The sequence below is a fragment of the Channa argus genome, chromosome 16, assembly GCF_033026475.1.
Source record: "Channa argus isolate prfri chromosome 16, Channa argus male v1.0, whole genome shotgun sequence".
NCBI classification, from domain to species: Eukaryota; Metazoa; Chordata; class Actinopteri; order Anabantiformes; family Channidae; genus Channa; species Channa argus.
The window spans coordinates 10,999,132-11,018,807 of record NC_090212.1 but is presented as its reverse complement, the minus strand read 5'-3'; the positions used below and the strand labels follow the sequence as shown (position 1 = coordinate 11,018,807).

General features: G+C 39.6%; 1 protein-coding gene across 7 annotated transcripts in view; it reads left to right on the top strand.

Annotated features, from left to right (window-relative positions):
• evla (Enah/Vasp-like a) overlaps positions 1 to 19,676 on the top strand; it is a 30,646-nt gene that overhangs the window by 2,894 nt on the left and 8,076 nt on the right. For 2 of the 7 annotated variants that reach the window (XM_067480784.1, XM_067480787.1), the window contains exons 1-3: positions 1,836 to 2,108; positions 15,345 to 15,513; positions 15,754 to 15,934. In XM_067480784.1, coding sequence (XP_067336885.1) covers positions 2,086 to 2,108; positions 15,345 to 15,513; positions 15,754 to 15,934 — 373 coding nt within the window. In that variant the 5' untranslated portion in view covers positions 1,836 to 2,085. Of the gene's footprint in view, positions 1 to 1,835; positions 2,109 to 15,344; positions 15,514 to 15,753; positions 15,935 to 17,163; positions 17,430 to 19,676 lie in introns of those variants that run through there. The other 5 variants (XM_067480783.1, XM_067480790.1, XM_067480789.1 and 2 more) reach the window with 5 other exon arrangements.

The window sequence follows — 19,676 nt, the reverse complement described above, 5'->3', positions numbered from 1 at the left end:
TGCAACAATACCAGCAGTGTTTCTTGGTTGTGAGCAGTTGTTGGTTGTTTTTTTTCAAGTTATATGATAATAACCTGAATATCGTTTGGTTTTGATGTGTTGGTCAGACACATTTGAATTATGTCACCTAAGTCTAAAAATAATTAGCTGTTTAATCCATTAAATAATCAGTAATTATTTAATAATTAAAATAAAATTTTATGTGTAATGTTAAAAAAACAAAGCCTTATTTAACAAATAATGCTTTCTGACATGAACTATAGGAGGACTTTCTTTATAGCAGTGTACCCACTTGTGACTTGTGTTTATGTGCACGTGCTATTTTTATCTGGTGTGACTGATGAAATATTTATTGCATTTTGCCATCAGTGTGCCCATTTATAGTAACATTCTTTTAAATTACGTCTATTTTATTCATTTATGGTGCTTTTTCCCCCTACAAAGTAAAAACCTAATTTACCTTCTCTTTGTATTTATCATTATCATTAAACAACACAAACCATTACATGCATACTCTGTAATGGAGTTACTTCCTTACAGATCCAATGCATCACATACAGGCGATGTGTCAGTGGAGGTCTGTTGAGGAGCCTGCATCATGTGTCATTTGGTTTGATGGAGGTCAAACAGGTTGTATCAGATGACCCACCACATACTGATGAAAGATTTCACGGAAGCAGTGCTGCATTCTTTCTTCGTCTCACAGCTTTCTCTCCACAGACTCTTGAATGCAGCATCCCATAGTTTATCCTGCTCCTGAGTCAGCTCACTAGTTTTACCTGTCTCATACACATTTACACCACTTGGCCTTTTAAATACTATGCTGGCTACATGCATTTGTTCCTGCAGCTTTACTAAATACTAATTCTGAATGCTACCTATTTTACAGAAGATTACCTTGTGTTTCTCTAACTTTCCAGGCTCCACCTGAGACTCAGGGCCTGTTGCATGTTTCTCCCTATTTTCTTAACCTCAAAAACCTCCTAATCTTTCAGTGGATTGCACTTTGTTTTCCACACCTTAGCTCGTTGTGGCAAAGAAGCTTAATAGTCTATGTTTGCTTCAGCCATATGGACTACGTGTTGAGGGCAAATTCTGATAAAGCTACAAGAAAACCACAAATGCAACTCTAGATGAATGAAGCCTTTATTGTTAGAATATAAAACTAATCGTTACATGTGTTACCACAGCGTGCCTCATGTTAAACTGGAGAGTGTGCTTTATTGAAAGCCAAGACGAATGAATGAACTTGGTGCGTTGCTGTTGTTTCCCACCCTGTAGTTAATCGCTGAGTATGGGTGAGGGCCCACATGAATTTGTGACTGTTCAGTTACTGTAGACTCTATTTAAAGCTTCACCCTAGTTTTTGTGAGTTTACACTCTACAGAAGCCAGTGTAAAAGCACTCTTATTTCTTATACGGGCTACCGTGTAATTTCCATCTAGTGGAAATGATTCCTTGGAGGTTGAAAGACAGCACTCAGATCCTTGAAGCAGAGGGAGATGACTGGTCTGCAGTGGTCACATGTTCTCTCTCTCTCTCTCTCTCTCTCTCTCTCTCTCTCTCTCTCTCTCTCTCTCTCTCTCTCTCTCTCTCTCTCTCTCTCTCTCTCTTTCCCTCTCTCTGTCTCTCTCTCTGTCTCTCTCTCTCTCTCTCTCTTTCTCTCTCTCTCTCTTTCTGTCTTTCTCTCTTCCCCCTCTCTCTCTTTCTCTCTTTCCCTCTCTCTCTCTGTCTCTCTCTCTGTCTCTCTCTCTGTCTCTCTCTCTGTCTCTCTCTCTGTCTCTCTCTCTCTCTCCCATTCCCTTACTCTGTTGCAACACTCCTCGTCTCTCTCACTTCTTTCCTCCCACTCTCACTGTGCCTCAGTCCTACTGTATGTCTGCTCTGTTGGCATAGAGGATTTGATTTTATGAAATACTTTTAGAGGATGTGAAGAAAGGGAAAGGGGTTGAGTTTGAGTCGGCGTTGGACAGCATGTACACCGCTCTCTCCTCTCAGGCTGACACTACCCCCTCTCCTCCATAATCTCCTACTTTTATAGCTCCTTCTCATCCTTTCCTTGAGATCTGTTTCTTCTTTAGGGACATGTATTCCCTGGACGATTTTGGGTAAGGCAACAACACTTCATCATCTCTTCTTTCTGTGTCTCTTGCTGTCTGTGCTTAGGAGTTGGTTTTGCAATGTGTGTGTGTGTGTGATAATTATGTTGCTTCTCTCTCTAGTATTTCTGTTTAAAGCTTGGCTCAGCTTTCAGACCGCAGAATCTGTTTGGTTCTTCAAACAGCATTTTGGAGGAGTGTTTATCTGCAAGAAAACCTGTGTCCCTTTTTCTCCATCGGTCCAGATTTACACACTGTTAAATACAGAAACTGGCTTGAGTTGGAGAGCAAAGCAAACAAAAATGGGAGAGGAAAGTCTCCCTCTAGGAGTTGCTGACTTTCTCTGGTGTGTCGCCTTCTTTCCACTCCTCTCTGTCTGTGTTTTTTCTGTAGCCAGCTGTTAGTAGAGAAGCCTGATTGGTTGCCCTTGAGCAATCTTTCATTGGTTCAGTGTTTTCCTGTGAAGAAGGAATGAGCTTGTCTGTCGGTGTGTCCTCTCAGCTGCTCTCGCTCGTTCATAGGATTGATCCCATCTGACTGTGTGTGTGTTTGTGTGTGTGTGTGTGTGTGTGTGTGTGTGTGTGTGTGTGTTTGTGTGTGAAACAAAGACAGGAAGAAAGGGATAGAGAGTGTTAATCTCAGAATGGCTGTATGAGTGGGACTATCAAGAGCTCAATGAGACAAAGATAGAAGAAGTCTCCATAATATGGCCTTGGCAGATTACAGCAGGACGTGGTGATTTGTTAAAACTCAAATACAGATGTGGAGCAGTAGAAATAACAACAGAGCTTTATGCTTGACTGTGTGCACTCTAGTAATCTACAGTAAAGTACTGTGCATCACAGGGAGAACTTCTCTTTCTCACAGTCTGATCTTTATTTATGAGGCACTGCTCACAGGCATTGTAAAATGTTACATATTTATAGATGTGACATATCAAGATATATATCTTATCTATAGATATAGAGATATCTATAGATATATATATAAATAGATAGATATATAGATATATCTATAACAGTATCATTCATAAAATATCTTAACATAATCTTAACATAAAACATAATCTGTGACTAATCTGAACTGTCCCATCATTATTATCTTTATCTTTGCATGTAGTTGTCAGTTATTCATCACCATGTCCCTGTCCTCATCTGTCCTGCCTGTAACATTTCAGCTAAAAGGTCTAACTAGCACAATAGTAAATTTACGTATTGCCATTAAAATATGGTATCTAAATAAAAACAGAAGTATGGACTGTCTATGGAGATATTGCAGTATTATTTGAAGTATGGGCAGGCTAATATTCATTCTGTCATCTTGTAGCCCTGGTGTGTTTATCTAGGTATTCTATTAAGTACTTTTCTTTCAAACATGAGCAGCGTTTCTCTTTAAGGATCAGGATTAGTAACAGGACGAGAACTGGAGAGCACCGATGAAGGTGAGGTGAGGAGGACAAGAGGTGGGGGAAGGGTGGAGTAGAAGTGGGGGTTTCTGTCCATATTCTACTGTATGTGACAGTTCTGCTGAAAGACAAATGGCATTTCTAAATGTTTATAATGAATAAGTGATTGCATTATTGGGGCCAGTATGCTCATTTATGCTGGGAGTGTTGATTTGCTGTAGAGATGCCACCTACAGATTATTGTTGTATATTAAGCAAACAGGTCCTGATTGATTTTTCTTCCATGAACTGTCACTTGTATAGTGATATATAATCATATGGGATCATAAAGGTTGCATTGCATCTAAGACACCTGTTTTTTTCTGGGGAATTGTAATGTACAGTATCTATACGTGTTAAACCATCATATTAACATTTTTCAATCCCTATTTAGATTAATTAACATTCATATTATTGTACTCTTATCAGTGTTGATGCATTGAGCTGATGTAAAGAAACTACATGACAAATATTGATGAAATATTTGGAGATTTCTCCTACAACTATATATTTAGCCACCAACACAAAACATGTAATGTCTTTTGCTAAATATGTTTCTGTTATTTTTGCCCTTGCCCTTGGATCTGTTATTTTGATATTTTCCAACCATAACCTAAGTCGCACTGGTAGAAATAAGTTGAACAAAGCCTAATTAGTGGCTCTGCTTCAGATGCTTTATAAAGACTTTGACCCTGCATATTTGTAAAAAGCAAAAGCTCTGATTCATGGAGAATCAGGAGAATCACATCCACATATTGGATGCTGAATGTTTGCTGTTATCATTTAATAAATGTTAGTGAGCAGGCAGTGATCCCTCCTCAGGGCACTTCAGAGCCTCATCTGTCACAGATCAAGCTAGTTAACATTTGCCCGGGCTGTCACAGAAATGTCCTGCAGTCCAGCTGAGTGCTCTGAGCCACAGTAGAGCCAGCAGTTATTCTGCTTGGCACGGGTGCTACTGCGAGCCCTAAAGCACAAATCACTGTTGACTGTTTAACCAATTCCTGTCAACTGTGACCCTCGTTCAGCCGAACAAAAATGGCTCAATGAGGGGTTATAAAATGGCTCTTCTAATACCCAGTCATGCCGTGGAATTTGGGTTTTGTATTTTGTTTATTTTTTGTTTTGTCAGCACAACGTGTGAGGTCATGTTTTAGGAAGGCCACTGAACCAGAGCTGGTTTGATCATGACTTAACATACAGACTACTCTAAATGTGGTTTCTGAAATTGTGATCATATGTAGTGAGCAGAACATTATACAGACAAAAATGAATCTTGTCAGTTTGCTCTGAAGGACAAACTATGAACTACTACTAGAACTATATCTGCACATCTTTGGCAATTCTGCACTGCAGCTCCTGCTATTTACAGTAGTGGTTGCATCAATACCCTTATGCTGCATTTGCTCTCTACTAATACATCGGTGTTGCTCTAGTTTAATTATGTGTGCAGCGCTCTGAATAAAGTCCCTCCAGCGAAAGATCAGGATGATGACTTCCAAAATGCCCCTCCGGAGGGTCAAATTCTGATTGAGTGTTGGAGTCAGTCAATCATTCAGTGGATGTTAATAGAAATTTAGCACACACACCCCTATCAGTTAATGCGTGGGGTGCATCTTGGTCTATATTCACCCATTACATCTGTCCTCTGCTGTATAGGGCAACACTGTCAATAGGAGCTGTTGTTAATGCAGCCTTTGCTTAATACCGCGTGGCTATGACAACAGCATGCGGGAGAAAAGAGGAAGGGGGGGTATTAACTCCAACATCGACCCCCACCATACACACAAACATGCATGTACATTTGCTAAATGTTAGTGTGTGTTTGTGTGGAATGGGTGTAGAAGCTGGTTGAGATGGATATGAGGTAATCTCCCTTGGGTTAACAGTATGCGAGTATCAAAGAGGTTCATATGCACACACATACACACACAAGCACATGCTAGTCTATTATGTAGCTCAGACAACAGGATGGTCATTGACTTCATCTCTTCCAATCTGTCAGTCACCGCTTTGTTGCTGGATAGATCATCATATTGGATGCAGCAGTGCACGAATTCAGATATGGTGGAAGTTTTTTTAAATATTCAATTTTTAAGTTTTTTTTTTGGTGTGTGTCTGTGAGGCTATTGCATTTTTTTTGTAATTTATGTCGCAAGCTTTCAGCAGGAGGATTAAGTTGCTTTTAATGACTTATACTTATGCATTGATGGAGCATCACAAAAGAGAGTTTGTGCCATAGACTGCTGCCGTCGGTGTTGTTTTACTTTTTACCAAAATGGACTTACATCGGCTTCAAGTGCTGCGCTATTGCCTCCCTCAGAGTGTCAGTGACTCGGGGTTGTTTTACAGCCACATTACTGCCAGGTTTGTACCAACACTTTGTCTGACTTTGTGCGTGCGTGTCTGTGTGAGATCATTCCTAACCTTAGTATCTGTCAGTGATGAGTAATAGATAGTAAATATCGAACGCAGCAGTCAAACTGAAAGCAAAGAAGCATGTAATTATGATTTGTTTAACGTCTGTTGGTTTGGTCTGAAAGGTTCGATCATTGTGTACAAAGAAAGTGTTGTGATATTCCAGCAGCACAGATGGACAAATCTTTCCCTGCTGTATTTTAATCAGAGCTAAAATACTAATCTGTAATCTTAATCTCGCTTGAACAACCGGTCGTTTGGACACAGAATTGAGGTTATTTTGGATTAGTTTTTGTGCTCATGGACAATTTCATTTTGACAAAACTGCACACAAAACAGTGTATAAGAGTTAAGTGTCAAAAGTTTTTTTTCTCAGATCATCTTTGATGAGGTTTTTTTCTGTCAAAGCAGCGATACTGGCAGATAGATGTAGCCCACTGAGCATCGACTTTATTCTAAATAGTCAGCAGCCTCACATGAAGCATCTCTGAATAGCAGGGTTCTTTAAGAGCTCCGTACATGTTTTAATTCACACAAGCATTTAAGTTAGCATGGCTTCGGGCTAATTCGGCAGCCTTTCAGGCCAGCACCTCTCGCCTTTTCATTCCCTGTTTTCTGCAGGGACAGAGAGAGAAGGGATGAAGGCTCAGTTGTTGCTAGTGTTCTAGATGAGTGTTGAGTAAAAGGGATAGTTGATAAAATAAACGACTAAAAGGTTTGTATCTGAACAGTAATTGGAGCTGCTGAGTAACCTAAACCTAAATGACACAAGGACCTGCCTGTTCATTAACATATGATATGTCACTTTCACCTTTACTCATAGTTGTAACAGTCTGGTTGAAAAAGAAGTTTCACTAAATCTAAACATAACATATCACTCTCAGTTATACCTTATATACTAAAATAATCATTTTTGGTGGCAAAAATGGAAAAAAAAAGTGACAACAGAGGGACCCCAACTCCAGATTAACAGACATGGTTCATAGCTCATCATATACAGAGTGTATGATAAAGCAATTTGGAATTATACATTTTTTGAATCACTCGTAGTCTGGTTCTTCTCCTTTGTTTTGAGAGAACCTACCCGGTGGTTTTGCACCTAACAACACAGCTCCCAGGATCACTTAGGCACCCAAACCCCTCCACCACAATAAACTAGTGATTCTAGGAGGGGTATTAACAATTTTGCAATAGAAACTTGTAAATACTGTGATGGTGTTTTTTCTTAGTGTAGATCAAAGGCTCACAAGTACAGATGGAATGTGGAAAATCGGATATTAAGTGAATTTCATTAATGAGCAGACATAAGAGAACTGTAACGAGCTATTAAGACAGCATACGTCAGGTCCGGCATTCAATGCTACCGTGCAGCGCTACAAACTGAAAATCAAATAATTGAATTTTTTTTTACACAACAACCAGGACATTTAGTATGTTAATGTATCATTGCCATTAAGACCACAGTGTTCTGCTCTCTCTTTGTCTTTGTGGCCTAATTGCAGCCCATTCTGCACTCCTGCTCTATACTTTGTAGCAGCAGGGCAGGGGTTAGATAAACACACTGTGGTGATTTACAGTGATTACACTCTAGCCAATATGGTGGATGAGTGAGGCTTTGGTGACATTGCATAGAGAATGGGAAGTGCTGTGTGCCTGTATGTAATAGTCCTGTTAGTGGAACTCTGATGCATAAGTGAAGGCCATGCCATTAAATATAGTTTGGAAGTGTTTTTGTTCCTCATTATTCTAGTCTTAATTATTTTTAGTGTAAAACTATGTTTTGTCTTCTGTTACAGAAGCAATATCTATTTTAGAAAAGTATGATATAATTTTTTTTATGGGCTCCACAGTGTTGGAGCTTGCACGTTTTAGTTTACTCAGGTTTCCTCCCACAGTCCAAAGACATGCATTTAAATTGATGACTCTAAATTGCACATAGGTGTGAATGTGAGCATGAATGGGTGTCTGTCTATGCATGTTTCTCTGTGTTGGCCCTGAAATGGACTAGCGATCAGGGTGTACCGGGCCTCTCGCTCTCTGTCAGCAGGGATCAACTCCAGCCCCCAACGACCCTAAAAAGACTAAGTGATTACAGATAATGGATGGATGAATGGGTACATTTTCATACAGCAGAAACACACATGTCAGAAATAGTTGTGTTGTCTACTGAAATGTAATTAAATAACCTAAATGAACAGTTTGCCATTTTTGGAAATAAGATGGCTTTTTTTCTTGCTGGAAGTTAAATGAGATGTGTCTGGTATACATATAAAACCAAAGTGTAAAAAATGTGAATCTGCCATTTCATGGGAGGTTTTATACCCCAAGGTTTCATGGCAAGGAGCAGTGGCTTCTAGTCTTAGTCTTTAGTCAGTGCCAGTCTAGTATGTCCCATTTTTCGTTAAACTAATGTAATGTAATGTATTAATCAGTGAGTTTTTTCATTTTGGTTTCCCTGGAACAAAGCCAGGAAATTGCTCTCTCTATTTCCAGATTTATGCTAAGCTAAGATAACATCTGTCTCTTGGCATTGGTTTGTTTATTAACATTAACCTAAGATACACTGCCTGCCTCTTGCCTAATGACAGCTGGAAAAGGCTCCAACCTCCTGCGGCCCTGAGCAGGATAAGTGGCTAAAGATAATTGTAGATAGATGGAACTGAAATTGCCTTTGCCCCCATCAGATGATCTATCACACCAATGGGAATTTTATGAAAGAAGTAAATAAAAACCTATCACTTACAACATTAACAGAGTTTGTCAAATTTTGAAATTTTATGTCAGTGTAGTGAGTGAGGAGCCAAGTGATAGATTGACCAGAAATAACAACTAATGTGCATATTTAATGGTGTTCATTAACTCTAAATGTCTGCATTTGAATCTTTGTTGGTTTGAATTAATGCTTCTGGCAGCAGTCTTGCGTCACACGCAGAAACATTATTGCCGCCCCTGAAACCTGGCATATATCACATTTCCTGCTGTTTCTCTTGAACAGGCTAACTGCGCTTTGTTTGCTAAATTACAAATGACCACACTTCACGCTGTTTCTGAGCAATAAAGTTGGCTTGTGCTGTTTTTACTCCCCATAGGCCTCTTTCCCTCCATGTGCCTGTAAGAGTACTTTCCCCGTGGAGCAGATTAGAGGTCTTGTACGAGAGTTAAGTCCTAGTTAATTTAGATTTAAGACTGCACTGAGGTAATGATCTGCCTGTCAGGCTCTGCCTCTAATCCAGCCAGTCAGACAGAACTCTTCCTTTTGTCAGCTGGACCCCTGCACCCACCCAAATACATACATAGAGGCATTCATACTATAAAAGCATGCATCCCCACCCATACTGTACACAGGTGGTGGCTCTGCCCTCCCCCTAAAAAGCCCAGTGAACCCTGTTGCTCTAATCCTCATGGTGAGCGTAATAAATAACATCTAACTGAATCCATATGCAGTAATGTGTGTGTTTCCCTTCACTAAAACTATGAATGACTGTTATTTTGGGTGTACATACAGTATGGGTACTCTGTGTGGGTGTATAATTACAGTATGTGTTTCTGTTGCTGTTTCAAAAAGAGTTGCAGCACATTACAACATAAAACTGAGTTGTACTTTGGTAGTGTTTTATATTTAGATGTCTTTTTATATTTCACAATAGTCTTTCTTTTGTTGTGGGTTACTGGGTCTGTCCACATCACTCCATCTGTCCAGCACAAACACAAACATGCTTATTTTACAATTGTAGCCATATTAAGAGTTTGTAGACTTTGTTTGAAATGTGTCCCTTCACCTAAGGAAACCAGATTTAAGATATTACAGCATATTTCTCTGAGATAAACACTGTCTATCTGAGGATGCCATTGTTTATTTACCAAACATCCTCTAGATTTAATTATAAAGCCTCCCTGACACTGAATGTGTGTCTCTATTAGCTACAGCACCAACCGGGGATTCATAAAACAGTGCAATTATCACTCCTGCTGCACAGGAAGCCTCTCCGGATGCTTTACTCTCTCTCAGCTCATTGTTTAAGAGGTTATGATTTTTTTTAAGCTGCTTAATTAGAATGAAATGAATCAATTAATGGATAAATCACCAGCTGCACCTCTGAGATTCTCCCAATAATCAGGGTTAATTCTTTGTGTTGTCTGTAAATCCGGTTGACAGAGAAAATAATATTTTGGGCATAGCTTTAGCCCTTATTGTTACATGGCAGGTGCAGGTCACCCCCTGCCAGGTTCCCCTTACACATTTAACATAGTTCAGGTTACATTGCATACAATTCCCATCCTATTTCAGATCATCTGTTCATCTTTTGTCAAGTAGTAGTTGTGTTTGAGTGGAGCCACTGCATGGCCATAAACACCCTATCACTACTGCACCATTCCTGGAAAGTTTAGGAAAAAGAGCAAAGACTTACAGGCTTTTATACTTGTTGTACATGAAATACAGCACTGTACCGCTTTCTTGTCCGTGGTGCATCCAGAACAGATCTTTGCAGACGCTGCACTCTGCAGCTTTGGTACGCATTTGAAGGTGTTTTTAACATTTAGTTTTCAGCGCAGATACAAAGACTCAACGATTCTGAACTGCTGTCATGAGCCGGCTCTGCAGGGTTGTGTTGAATGATTCATCATTTGTTCGGGTCTGTTCGGGCGCTTTCCATGGTGAACCAGCAGGATGAAACAATTACCCCAGCAACAAAAGCTAATTGCCATGATAACAGAAGCTCTGCCCTCGGGTGCTACCCAGAGAGAACGCCTCGTGGACCCCAACAACCCAGCCTACCCTCTCCGTATGGCAAAGGAGACATTTCCCAGCATAAATACAACAAGTGTTACAATTGTAAAGTTAATGAATCTTATAGTAACATGAAACTAATGTTCCTAATATCCACACTCAGCTCATAATCGTCATTGGTTGAACAGGATCAGGTTCAGGCGTCAGTCTTCTTGCACTCGGGTTCCATTAATGGACTGAAAAACTGTGACACTCAGTATTTTTAGGGGTTTATGTAAAGGAGGAGGGGTGTGGAGTGGGTGCACATATGTCTACCCATGTGTGCCTGAAAGTGTTTTGCCTAATTCAGAAGCCTGGAAATGTGGCCTCCTTTTCACCACTCGTCTATGAGGCAGAGATCTTCATATTCTCTCTGCTCTTGTTTTTCTTCTTGCCGTGTATTCGTCCCTGTCTCTCCTTGTCTTTTTTTCTTGTCATCTTTCTCAGCCGGCCTTCTGAGGTGAATATTATTCAGCCTCCACTGAGAAATCTGCTTCGTTCAGCAAAAACAAGATGAAATGCTCAGACAGGAGCTGTTTGCCAAATCTAGTCAACTTGATCCTTATTTTCCAGGAAAGACCCAGAGTAGTGCTTCAAATTCCAATGTACTGTTTCTTCTACACCCGTGCAAATATATTGTCTGGTAATATAAAAAGAATATTTTGCATTACAAAACTTTAGATCAGCATTTTATATATTTGTGCTTGTCTCATTAGCCTATCAGTTTGATGCTGGTAAGATACAGTGTTTCTTTTTTTATTCATGAGATGGTAGTGAAGAAATACTTTTGTAGATGACGACTATAAAATACACAAGAGGGATAATACCAGCAGGTATAAGCCTTCAGATAATTGAAACAGACAGAGGAAAGAAATTGCTTAGCTATAATTCATACAGCCCTTCTGCAACTAAAAGCTACATTATTTATAAGAATATTTTAGTAGAATTATCACAGAAGGTTTAAACCTGTTCATCACATGCTGATGAAAAACTCCAAATAAATGGTAATGTTGCTCCATGTCAGCCTGATAAGCAGCGGTTTTCTGTATGGTACAGTCAAGATCATCAGTGTTGTGCTGATTCCACTTCACCGAAGTGGCCAATAAAATCTGTTGTAAGAAATAAATGACCGGCCCTACACAAAAGTAGCTTGGTATTATAACCATAAAAGATGGTATTGTTCATAGTTCAAATGTACTGTTCATTGTAAAAAAATATATACTACCCATAATAGACTACTATCCATGGTACTGTTTATTACAGTACTGCCCATGAAGCAGAGATGAATTTCTGTATCTCATACTGACATACTCTTACACACTATGTGTAGCAGCAGCTAAAATGCCATTCAGCAAGCTAAAATCTTGTTGTCTTTCTAAAATAATCTTTACTTCTGTTTGACCTTTACTTCATCCTGTTATGGATTTTCCTACTCTGAACCTCTGCTTGATTCATCACATTATTTTAATGTCACTGATTGTGATTTTCAGCAATAGTTGACCTTTTTCAGATTATGCCGAATTGCCTGCTCTGGTCTCATCCTAAAAACACAGTCAGTGTGCTTTGCCTCGTTCACCCTTTTTCTAGCTGAAAGCTCGACAGAAATGGGACGAAAACAGAATGTTGTGTAAGTCAGTAGAAGCAGCTGTGATGTTAAACAGCTATCATGTGCTCTGTCTTGTCTCCTCTTTGTCAAGTGACCCTGACTGGGTCCACCATCCCCAGTAACTAGATCACACACATAAGAATTTAGTGACTGCTAGAAGTTGTGTTTCACTAATATTAGCAACTGTATGAAGGAAACCAAAGAAACCCATGGACAGACACTTTAAACCAGATCATCATCGTCTTTCCCTTGTTTTTTTTTCTTTTTTCTTTTTTTCCTGTGATGTGTTGACTGAGTAACTTACTGTATGTAAAGAAGGAGTAGACAAGATGCCCGCTTTATTTTTGACTGCTTGGGGAGAACTGAAACCGTCAGCATCAGATTTGAAGCACTCCATCCCTCTGGCCCAAACTGCTCCAGAAATAGGGCCTGTTTTTGTAAGAAGATCCATCACAGAGATGCAGCCACCTCCCTCCTGCCCTCCCTTTCTTTTCCCAGTGAGACTCTGGTGGTCTGTTGGGTCTCTGAAGTGGAGAGAATGTCTGTTATGTGATTAGAGATCTCAGTTTAATTTATATAGAGATGTAGGAAACACCATATCTATAGTTGTCCCTTATGGTTTTGCATTGAGAATAGGAGCGTCTCCTTAAACGTAGAGTTTTTGTTGATACGTAAGTGGGAATGTGGACTGGAATAAATTGTGTCTGATTCAGAGCTGTCAAACAGGATTTTAGATTTGATCCTCCTTTGCTATATTTGAATGCATTTGAGGAACTTCACATTCACATCTGCTTGGGCTCATGACAAATGTGTTTCCTGTTTGATTTTGAAGTTCCTGTTTGTCCCTAAATGGAGGATATTTATTGTGTAACCATTTTCCAGCCATTACTATCTACATGTAGACTCATTTTTCTCTTACTTTCTCTTACTTGAAACATCCTGACAATCAAACTAACTTTTTGAATCTCTGGTTTAAACCATAGTGCTGATATGATTTTTCTTCTGGTTAACTTGACAACAGTTGTGCAGTGGGGAGTGACAGATATTGACAGAGGGAGAGGGAGGGCGGTTGTAACCATGGGACTTGTTGCTGAAATCCATCTGTCAAGCGAGTTTTATAAGCTGCTCCTGTAGGAATGACATGTGCTGTGCACTTTACAGTGAGACTTTTTTTCAGTGCAGAGAAACAAACATCTGTATACAGCTGTCCTGTGTTAAACTGTCTCTTCTGAATTTAAATATCCAATTTACACAATACTTTTTAAGGGATATTGCACCAAAATGCACTTTATTGTTTTCTTAATTTAGTTATTAAAATCCTTTACATGTGTATCGTGCTCAGAAAAACCAACATGACGAGTAATTCTGTATCTCTCCCAAAACCTTGGCGATGGAGCATGGACGTGAAGCTGTTTTCTCATCACTGCTGTTATTTAAGGTTGTTTAAATGACCAAATGGGGACTGGAGAGGGGATGATGGCAGGGAAGTAAGAGGAACTAGGCTGAGACTGAGCCACGTGTTGGTGCATTCTGCAGGGCCTCTCTCAGGTGTCATGCTGTCTTCCTCCTGCAGAGCAGCACGTCGAAGTAAAGGTTGTCAGGGGAGGGGGGGGTCACATGTTGGCATTTGAATGTTATTCACATCCTTCAGGCCTCCATCCCAGGTCCTCAAACTGTGATGGAAGGTTCAACAGTTGTAACTTTAGTAACACACCTGTACTCACCTGTAATCCTATTGGCTTTTGCTTTATTTAGTGTTTTTTTTTTCATATGTCTTGTCATCTTATATAAACTATTGCAGACATGAGGGCAGTGAAATGCTTTGACACTAAGCGAGCCCATCAACGACCCTTGTTAATGTGCTGTTCTTGGCCCTCATGCCTTAGGACTGCTAATGTGTGTCTCTCTGCCAGTTGAAAGTGAATTATTAGAGAAGGTTCAGAGAAGCATTTAGGCAGTTTACAAGTTCTACAAGTCAGCCTCACCTCTGCCTGTCCACGCCTCCACCTCCCTTGCTATGTGTTTCCATACTGTAACCATTTTAACACCTCGAGATCAACATGGTGCTAGAGTGATAACAGTAGTCACACACAACACTTATGGATCAATAAAAAATGTATGAACTCAAGCCATGTGAAAGAAGGAATTAAGTAATGTGTTATCCAGTAAATAAATTCTTTTTTCAGTTATGTGGTAATGAACATGGCTATTCTAGACTTTTCAAAGCTGTGAGCGATGTGCAACTTTTCATTTGCTTAGTGTCTTCAGCTGGTGGTATGGTTGCTGATCAAACACTTGCATTTTTACTACACTGTATCATTAGCCGACAGATCACGCACACCCTCCTGCACTGATGCCTGTACACATCTCTTGATGCACTATAGGTGCGCCACTATGCCACAGTAAACAGGAGGAAAAGGGGAATTTACAAGGATTTAGGTTTAGTTTGAGGTCTTGTTTATAGTTTTTAAAATGTCTACCTACCCTCTTCTCAGTATGCACATGCTGTCAGATTCTTACAGTGGCAGTAAAGTGGTTACTTGTAGTGGTAACCGCAAACAGGTGTGGCTCTCCAGTGAACCTCTAGTTAACCAGACAATTACACAGTAGCCTGTCTCAATGGTTCAGATTTATTGATCACCATCACGTTTACACTATTCATGTCAAGATACTGTGTGAAATGCAGTGAAGTGGCTTTGTTATCCAATATTTTCTAGTAAAGCCAAATATTTCCCACCTTTAATTTTCTGTTCCCTTAGCTTTCATTTGAAAGCCTAAAACATGATATACTGAGGTTGAGGTCTGGGCTTTAAATGTGGGCTTCTGCCATAAAGTGGTAGGAGCTTTGATCTGTTCTAAAGAAATTTGTTTGAATTTTTCTATTATTCAGCACCTGTCCTAAATATAGAAATATGTTGTTGTTGAATGATGACAGAAGTTGTTGGCTTTTTGTATCTTCCTCTGAATGCATGAGAATAATGTTGACACTTTTTCTTTCTTCCTCCCCAGTGAACAGAGTATCTGCCAGGCGCGGGCCTCTGTGATGGTCTACGACGATGCCAGTAAGAAGTGGGTGCCCATCAAGCCTGGGCAGCAGGGTTTTAGCCGCATCAACATCTACCACAATACTGCCAACAACACCTTCAGAGTGGTGGGCGTCAAACTGCAGGACCAGCAGGTGAGAGAGTTATTGAAATTGTCAACTTCAACCACCTTGTGATGGCAAAACCCTTCAGATGCTGAAATTAACATCTATGCCCATATATTTTGTTGTGTTTCAGGTTGGGTTATGCTCTTTTTAGGAATTTGATTGTATAATAAATAATCATCTTTGTTCGTCATGTCCCTTATGTGCTTCACTTAACTTAATTATATAAACATTTTAATTTAAAGCATTATTTTCCTTCATGTGTTAAAGGTGGTGATCAATTACTCCATAGTGAAGGGTCTGAAATACAATCAGGCCACCCCGACCTTCCATCAGTGGCGTGATGCTCGCCAGGTCTATGGGCTGAATTTTGCCAGTAAGGAAGAGGCCACCACCTTCTCCAATGCCATGCTGTTCGCCCTCAATGTACTCAGCTCACCTGACAGTGGAGGTAGGCTTTGCATCTGTTCATATTATAATTGTTATTATGCCTACTTTTGACCACTATTTAGTCCATTTTAAGAAATTAGAAATTGTAGAGAAATTGCGGATGAGCATTTTTGAATCATTCACTTGTGTTGGAAGCTTGCTGATGTTTTTCAAATGTATTACAGGTTAAATTACAACTGAGTGTTTTTAGTCGTCATCTGTGATTCATTTCAATCTGTTTGTGCTTTCAAAAGAAGGCCACGTATACACAGTGTAATAATCCATATATTTTTGACTACATTTATACTCTGTGATGGATTGTTTTTCATTTAAACCCTCTCTACTAAACAGGTTGTACATTGTATATGTGACAGTGTACGCAGGTTGGGGATCATTTAGAAGACAGTATTGAAGTAGTATGTTTAACTAGTATACCATTTGCTGACTTTATGTCCAAATTCAATGCAGTGTTCAAAGCCTGTGGAGTCCAACTACTGAATCAAACTGTACTACCCTCTGCTGGATAGTCATGGGCATCGCAGCTCACTCTAGACCAAACAAAAACATCAGTATCTTGCATTGTTTCTTTGCTGAATGGAATTTGTCATATTATCATCATTTGAAAATTTGTTTGTTTTATTAACATCTGATTGAACAGCTTGTAGATGAACTATAGAGATGGAGAAAGAGGGCTCTGACATGCATCACCGGTCTTCAGCTGGAATCAGACTAGGGACATTGCCCTACCTGTTGTGCATCTGATCGACAACACCTAATGTTTTTCTCATTTAAAGTGTTTAAAATATATTTTTTTAACTTTTGTTGCATTAACTTCTAAACTTTGCTGCAAAACTTTAGCAAAGCTAGGAATAATCATTATTACAGGCATTATTGGCAAAATAGCAGATTGTTTGTTTATAATGGTTTTTATACATGGGCAGTGAATAAATTGTGCCTCAAGCCTGAATTTGAGTTGAAGTCAAACACACACCTACTATTAGTTTACTACGTAGCTTCTGACCAGCTCTTGTTACGAGCTACTTATAAGTTTTGTGTGTGTGTGTGTGTGTGTGTGTGTGTGTGTGTGTGTGTGTGTGTGTGTGTGTGCGCGCGTGTCTGTGTGTGTTTGTGAGAGAGAGAAAGAGAGAGAGACATTGAGAGTGAATATCTGTAAGTGTGTAACTGCGGTGTCATCCCATCCTATCCTTGTGACTCTGCTGTTGGTGGCTAAAATATCCCATATGGAGACGTAAAGCTGTACCCCACCGTGCTCACGCGGCAGCCCTTCTTTTTTTGGGCACATTTGGATGTGGCATGATGGGCCTCATTATGCAAGGAAAAGTGTCTCTGTTTACAGGAAACTCTTTTATGCTTATCTTAACTCCACCAAGCTGCCTAAGCTTTATTCATCTTGTAGTAGCATACAGAACTCACATTAGGAAAGTTTCTCACTATGATAAGTCCAGAGATTTCTCCTGGTGTCCTCAGACGTGTTTCCTCAGCCATCATCGTCCTCAGTAAGTGTTGTGCTGGAGAGAAATGAGTCCACTAGCTCTGCATGTTTTCCATGGTAACAAACTGCTTAGCAAATGGTGGGTAGTTGAGCTTCATCCATCGCCTCGATATGAAATGCTGCTAACATGCTGTAGCAAAACACTTAGACTGCCAGCTAATGTGTGAAGGAGCACTGTTTATTAGATTATAACATTTCATTAGTGTAAAATGAGGAACAGTCTAGACTAAATTTGAAGACTTTGCATGGGAAGTTTAGATGAATGTTTATTTGCAATTTTACTTCTAATATAGTAAATTATAAAGGATACGTTTATTTTCCGTTTACCTGCCACAAACAGCAAAGTAAGAGACATTGACACAAAGAATTTTGACTTAACTACTACAGGAAACCAGTCAGGGGGGGTGCTCAGACTTGACTAATATAACAAAATATGATGAAGCAGAAGTATTTCTGCAAGTCAGAATTGAAGTCAGAGAAGTGTGTGAATTTGGCAAATCAAGTTTTTCTGTCTTATTAGTAATTTATCATCTTTTAACTTAGTGAAACAATGACAGAGTAAAACAGGGAGGAATAATGCAATTTTCAATTAGAACACTCACATATAACCACATTAGTCTCCTGAGCTTTCATAGTATGCTTACAAGTCTGATCAGGCTCTCTCATCCCCTGGGCTTCCTGTTCTTCCTTGAACCTTCACCATGGCAACAGGCAGAGCTGTATACCACCCATCATGTCAGCAGTAGAAGCACACGCACGTATGCATGGGTACACGCAGAGTACAACTCAACACATTGTTGATAATTGTCTCCTTCACGTCTGCATTATTAATGTCTGAGGAAGCGTTAAACTTAAGTTTAATCATTCAAAACAAGATCTCTCCTACCTAACTATGATGCCCATTCTTTGCATATCACATATTTTAATTTGGTTATTAGGCTGAAATTAGTTGAAAATACTTGTGAAAAAGTCACACTCATACCTCTATGTCTTTAGTTGTTAAGGTTTTAGAGAGAAACGGTTCCTAAAATGTCAAACTCTGCACACAAATGATTTTGACCAGAAATCCGTGTGCATTTTTGTAGCTGGAGGGGGATTTAAACAAAGACCTGTATCTACAACACCTGCAAGGAGTGAGAGAACATTGCTGATGTAACACATTAAAGGCCGTGATCTAAAACTTATTCTAGATGAGTAGCATTGCTGTAAAAAGTTGTATTAGTCTCAATCAAAGCCATTATTGTTTCAGTGCCTTCTCTTTTTTCAGAGAGACATTTTATTAGAGTAATTTGCTTTTAACCCTCTGGATATTTGTTGAATTTTAAGTGCAATTTTGTCAGTTGAAAGCATAATTAGCATGAGCTAACAAGCAGAGTTCAGGGGAATGTCAGAGAGCAAGGCATCTATGGGCCAGGGGTGGGGAATACTTGATCCTCAAGGGCTGCAATCCTGTTTGTTTTTCAATTCCCCCTGCCTTAGACACTGCTCCTCCAGCTTCTGTTTGACTGAACAAACCTGACCCAGGTAACCAGCAGTGGGTAAGGCAGTGAGAGCTGGAAAACAAGCAGGACTGCCCCTGTCCAACCGTTGTTCTAAGCAGTGCTTCCATATTCTGTGCTTCTTGCTAACAGAAGACAACAACAGAATCCACCATCCAGGTCAGCTATGGCAGCATACATTACTCATCTAAACAAGAAATACTATTTATATTATTACTATTATGCTATACAAATTGTTGTTGATTATTTGAGTCAACTGATTGAGATTAAATAATATAAGCTAAAAACTGAGGACAAGTGAAGTTGTTTAACACTAAATCACATTGTAGCAACAAACGTGACATTCTCACAGGCAAAATAACATTTGATGCCAAGTTACAGCACAATAAATGTGAAAAGACTAAGGAATCAGGTGGACATTGTACATTAATTTGGTCTAAATCAAATTGTTACTTATTTTACTGACTGTGATCCAGGATAACCTTTTCAAACTGCAACTTATATCCACCCACCACCCCCACGCTCCGGAAATATAGCAAACGGAAATATCACCCATGGGTGCTCTTGATGTCACAGTGGGTGTTGGACGTTTAATGACTGGTATTCTGATGATATGTGATAAGTGCTGCTCCCTGTTAATAGCCACACCAAAAATTAGGCTCTAACTTCAAGGGGGAGGGCAGTTTGAATACATCTGACGTTGGTCAACAAGCAAAGTGCTAAATTGAGATGGTCCTGTGGCTCATGATAAT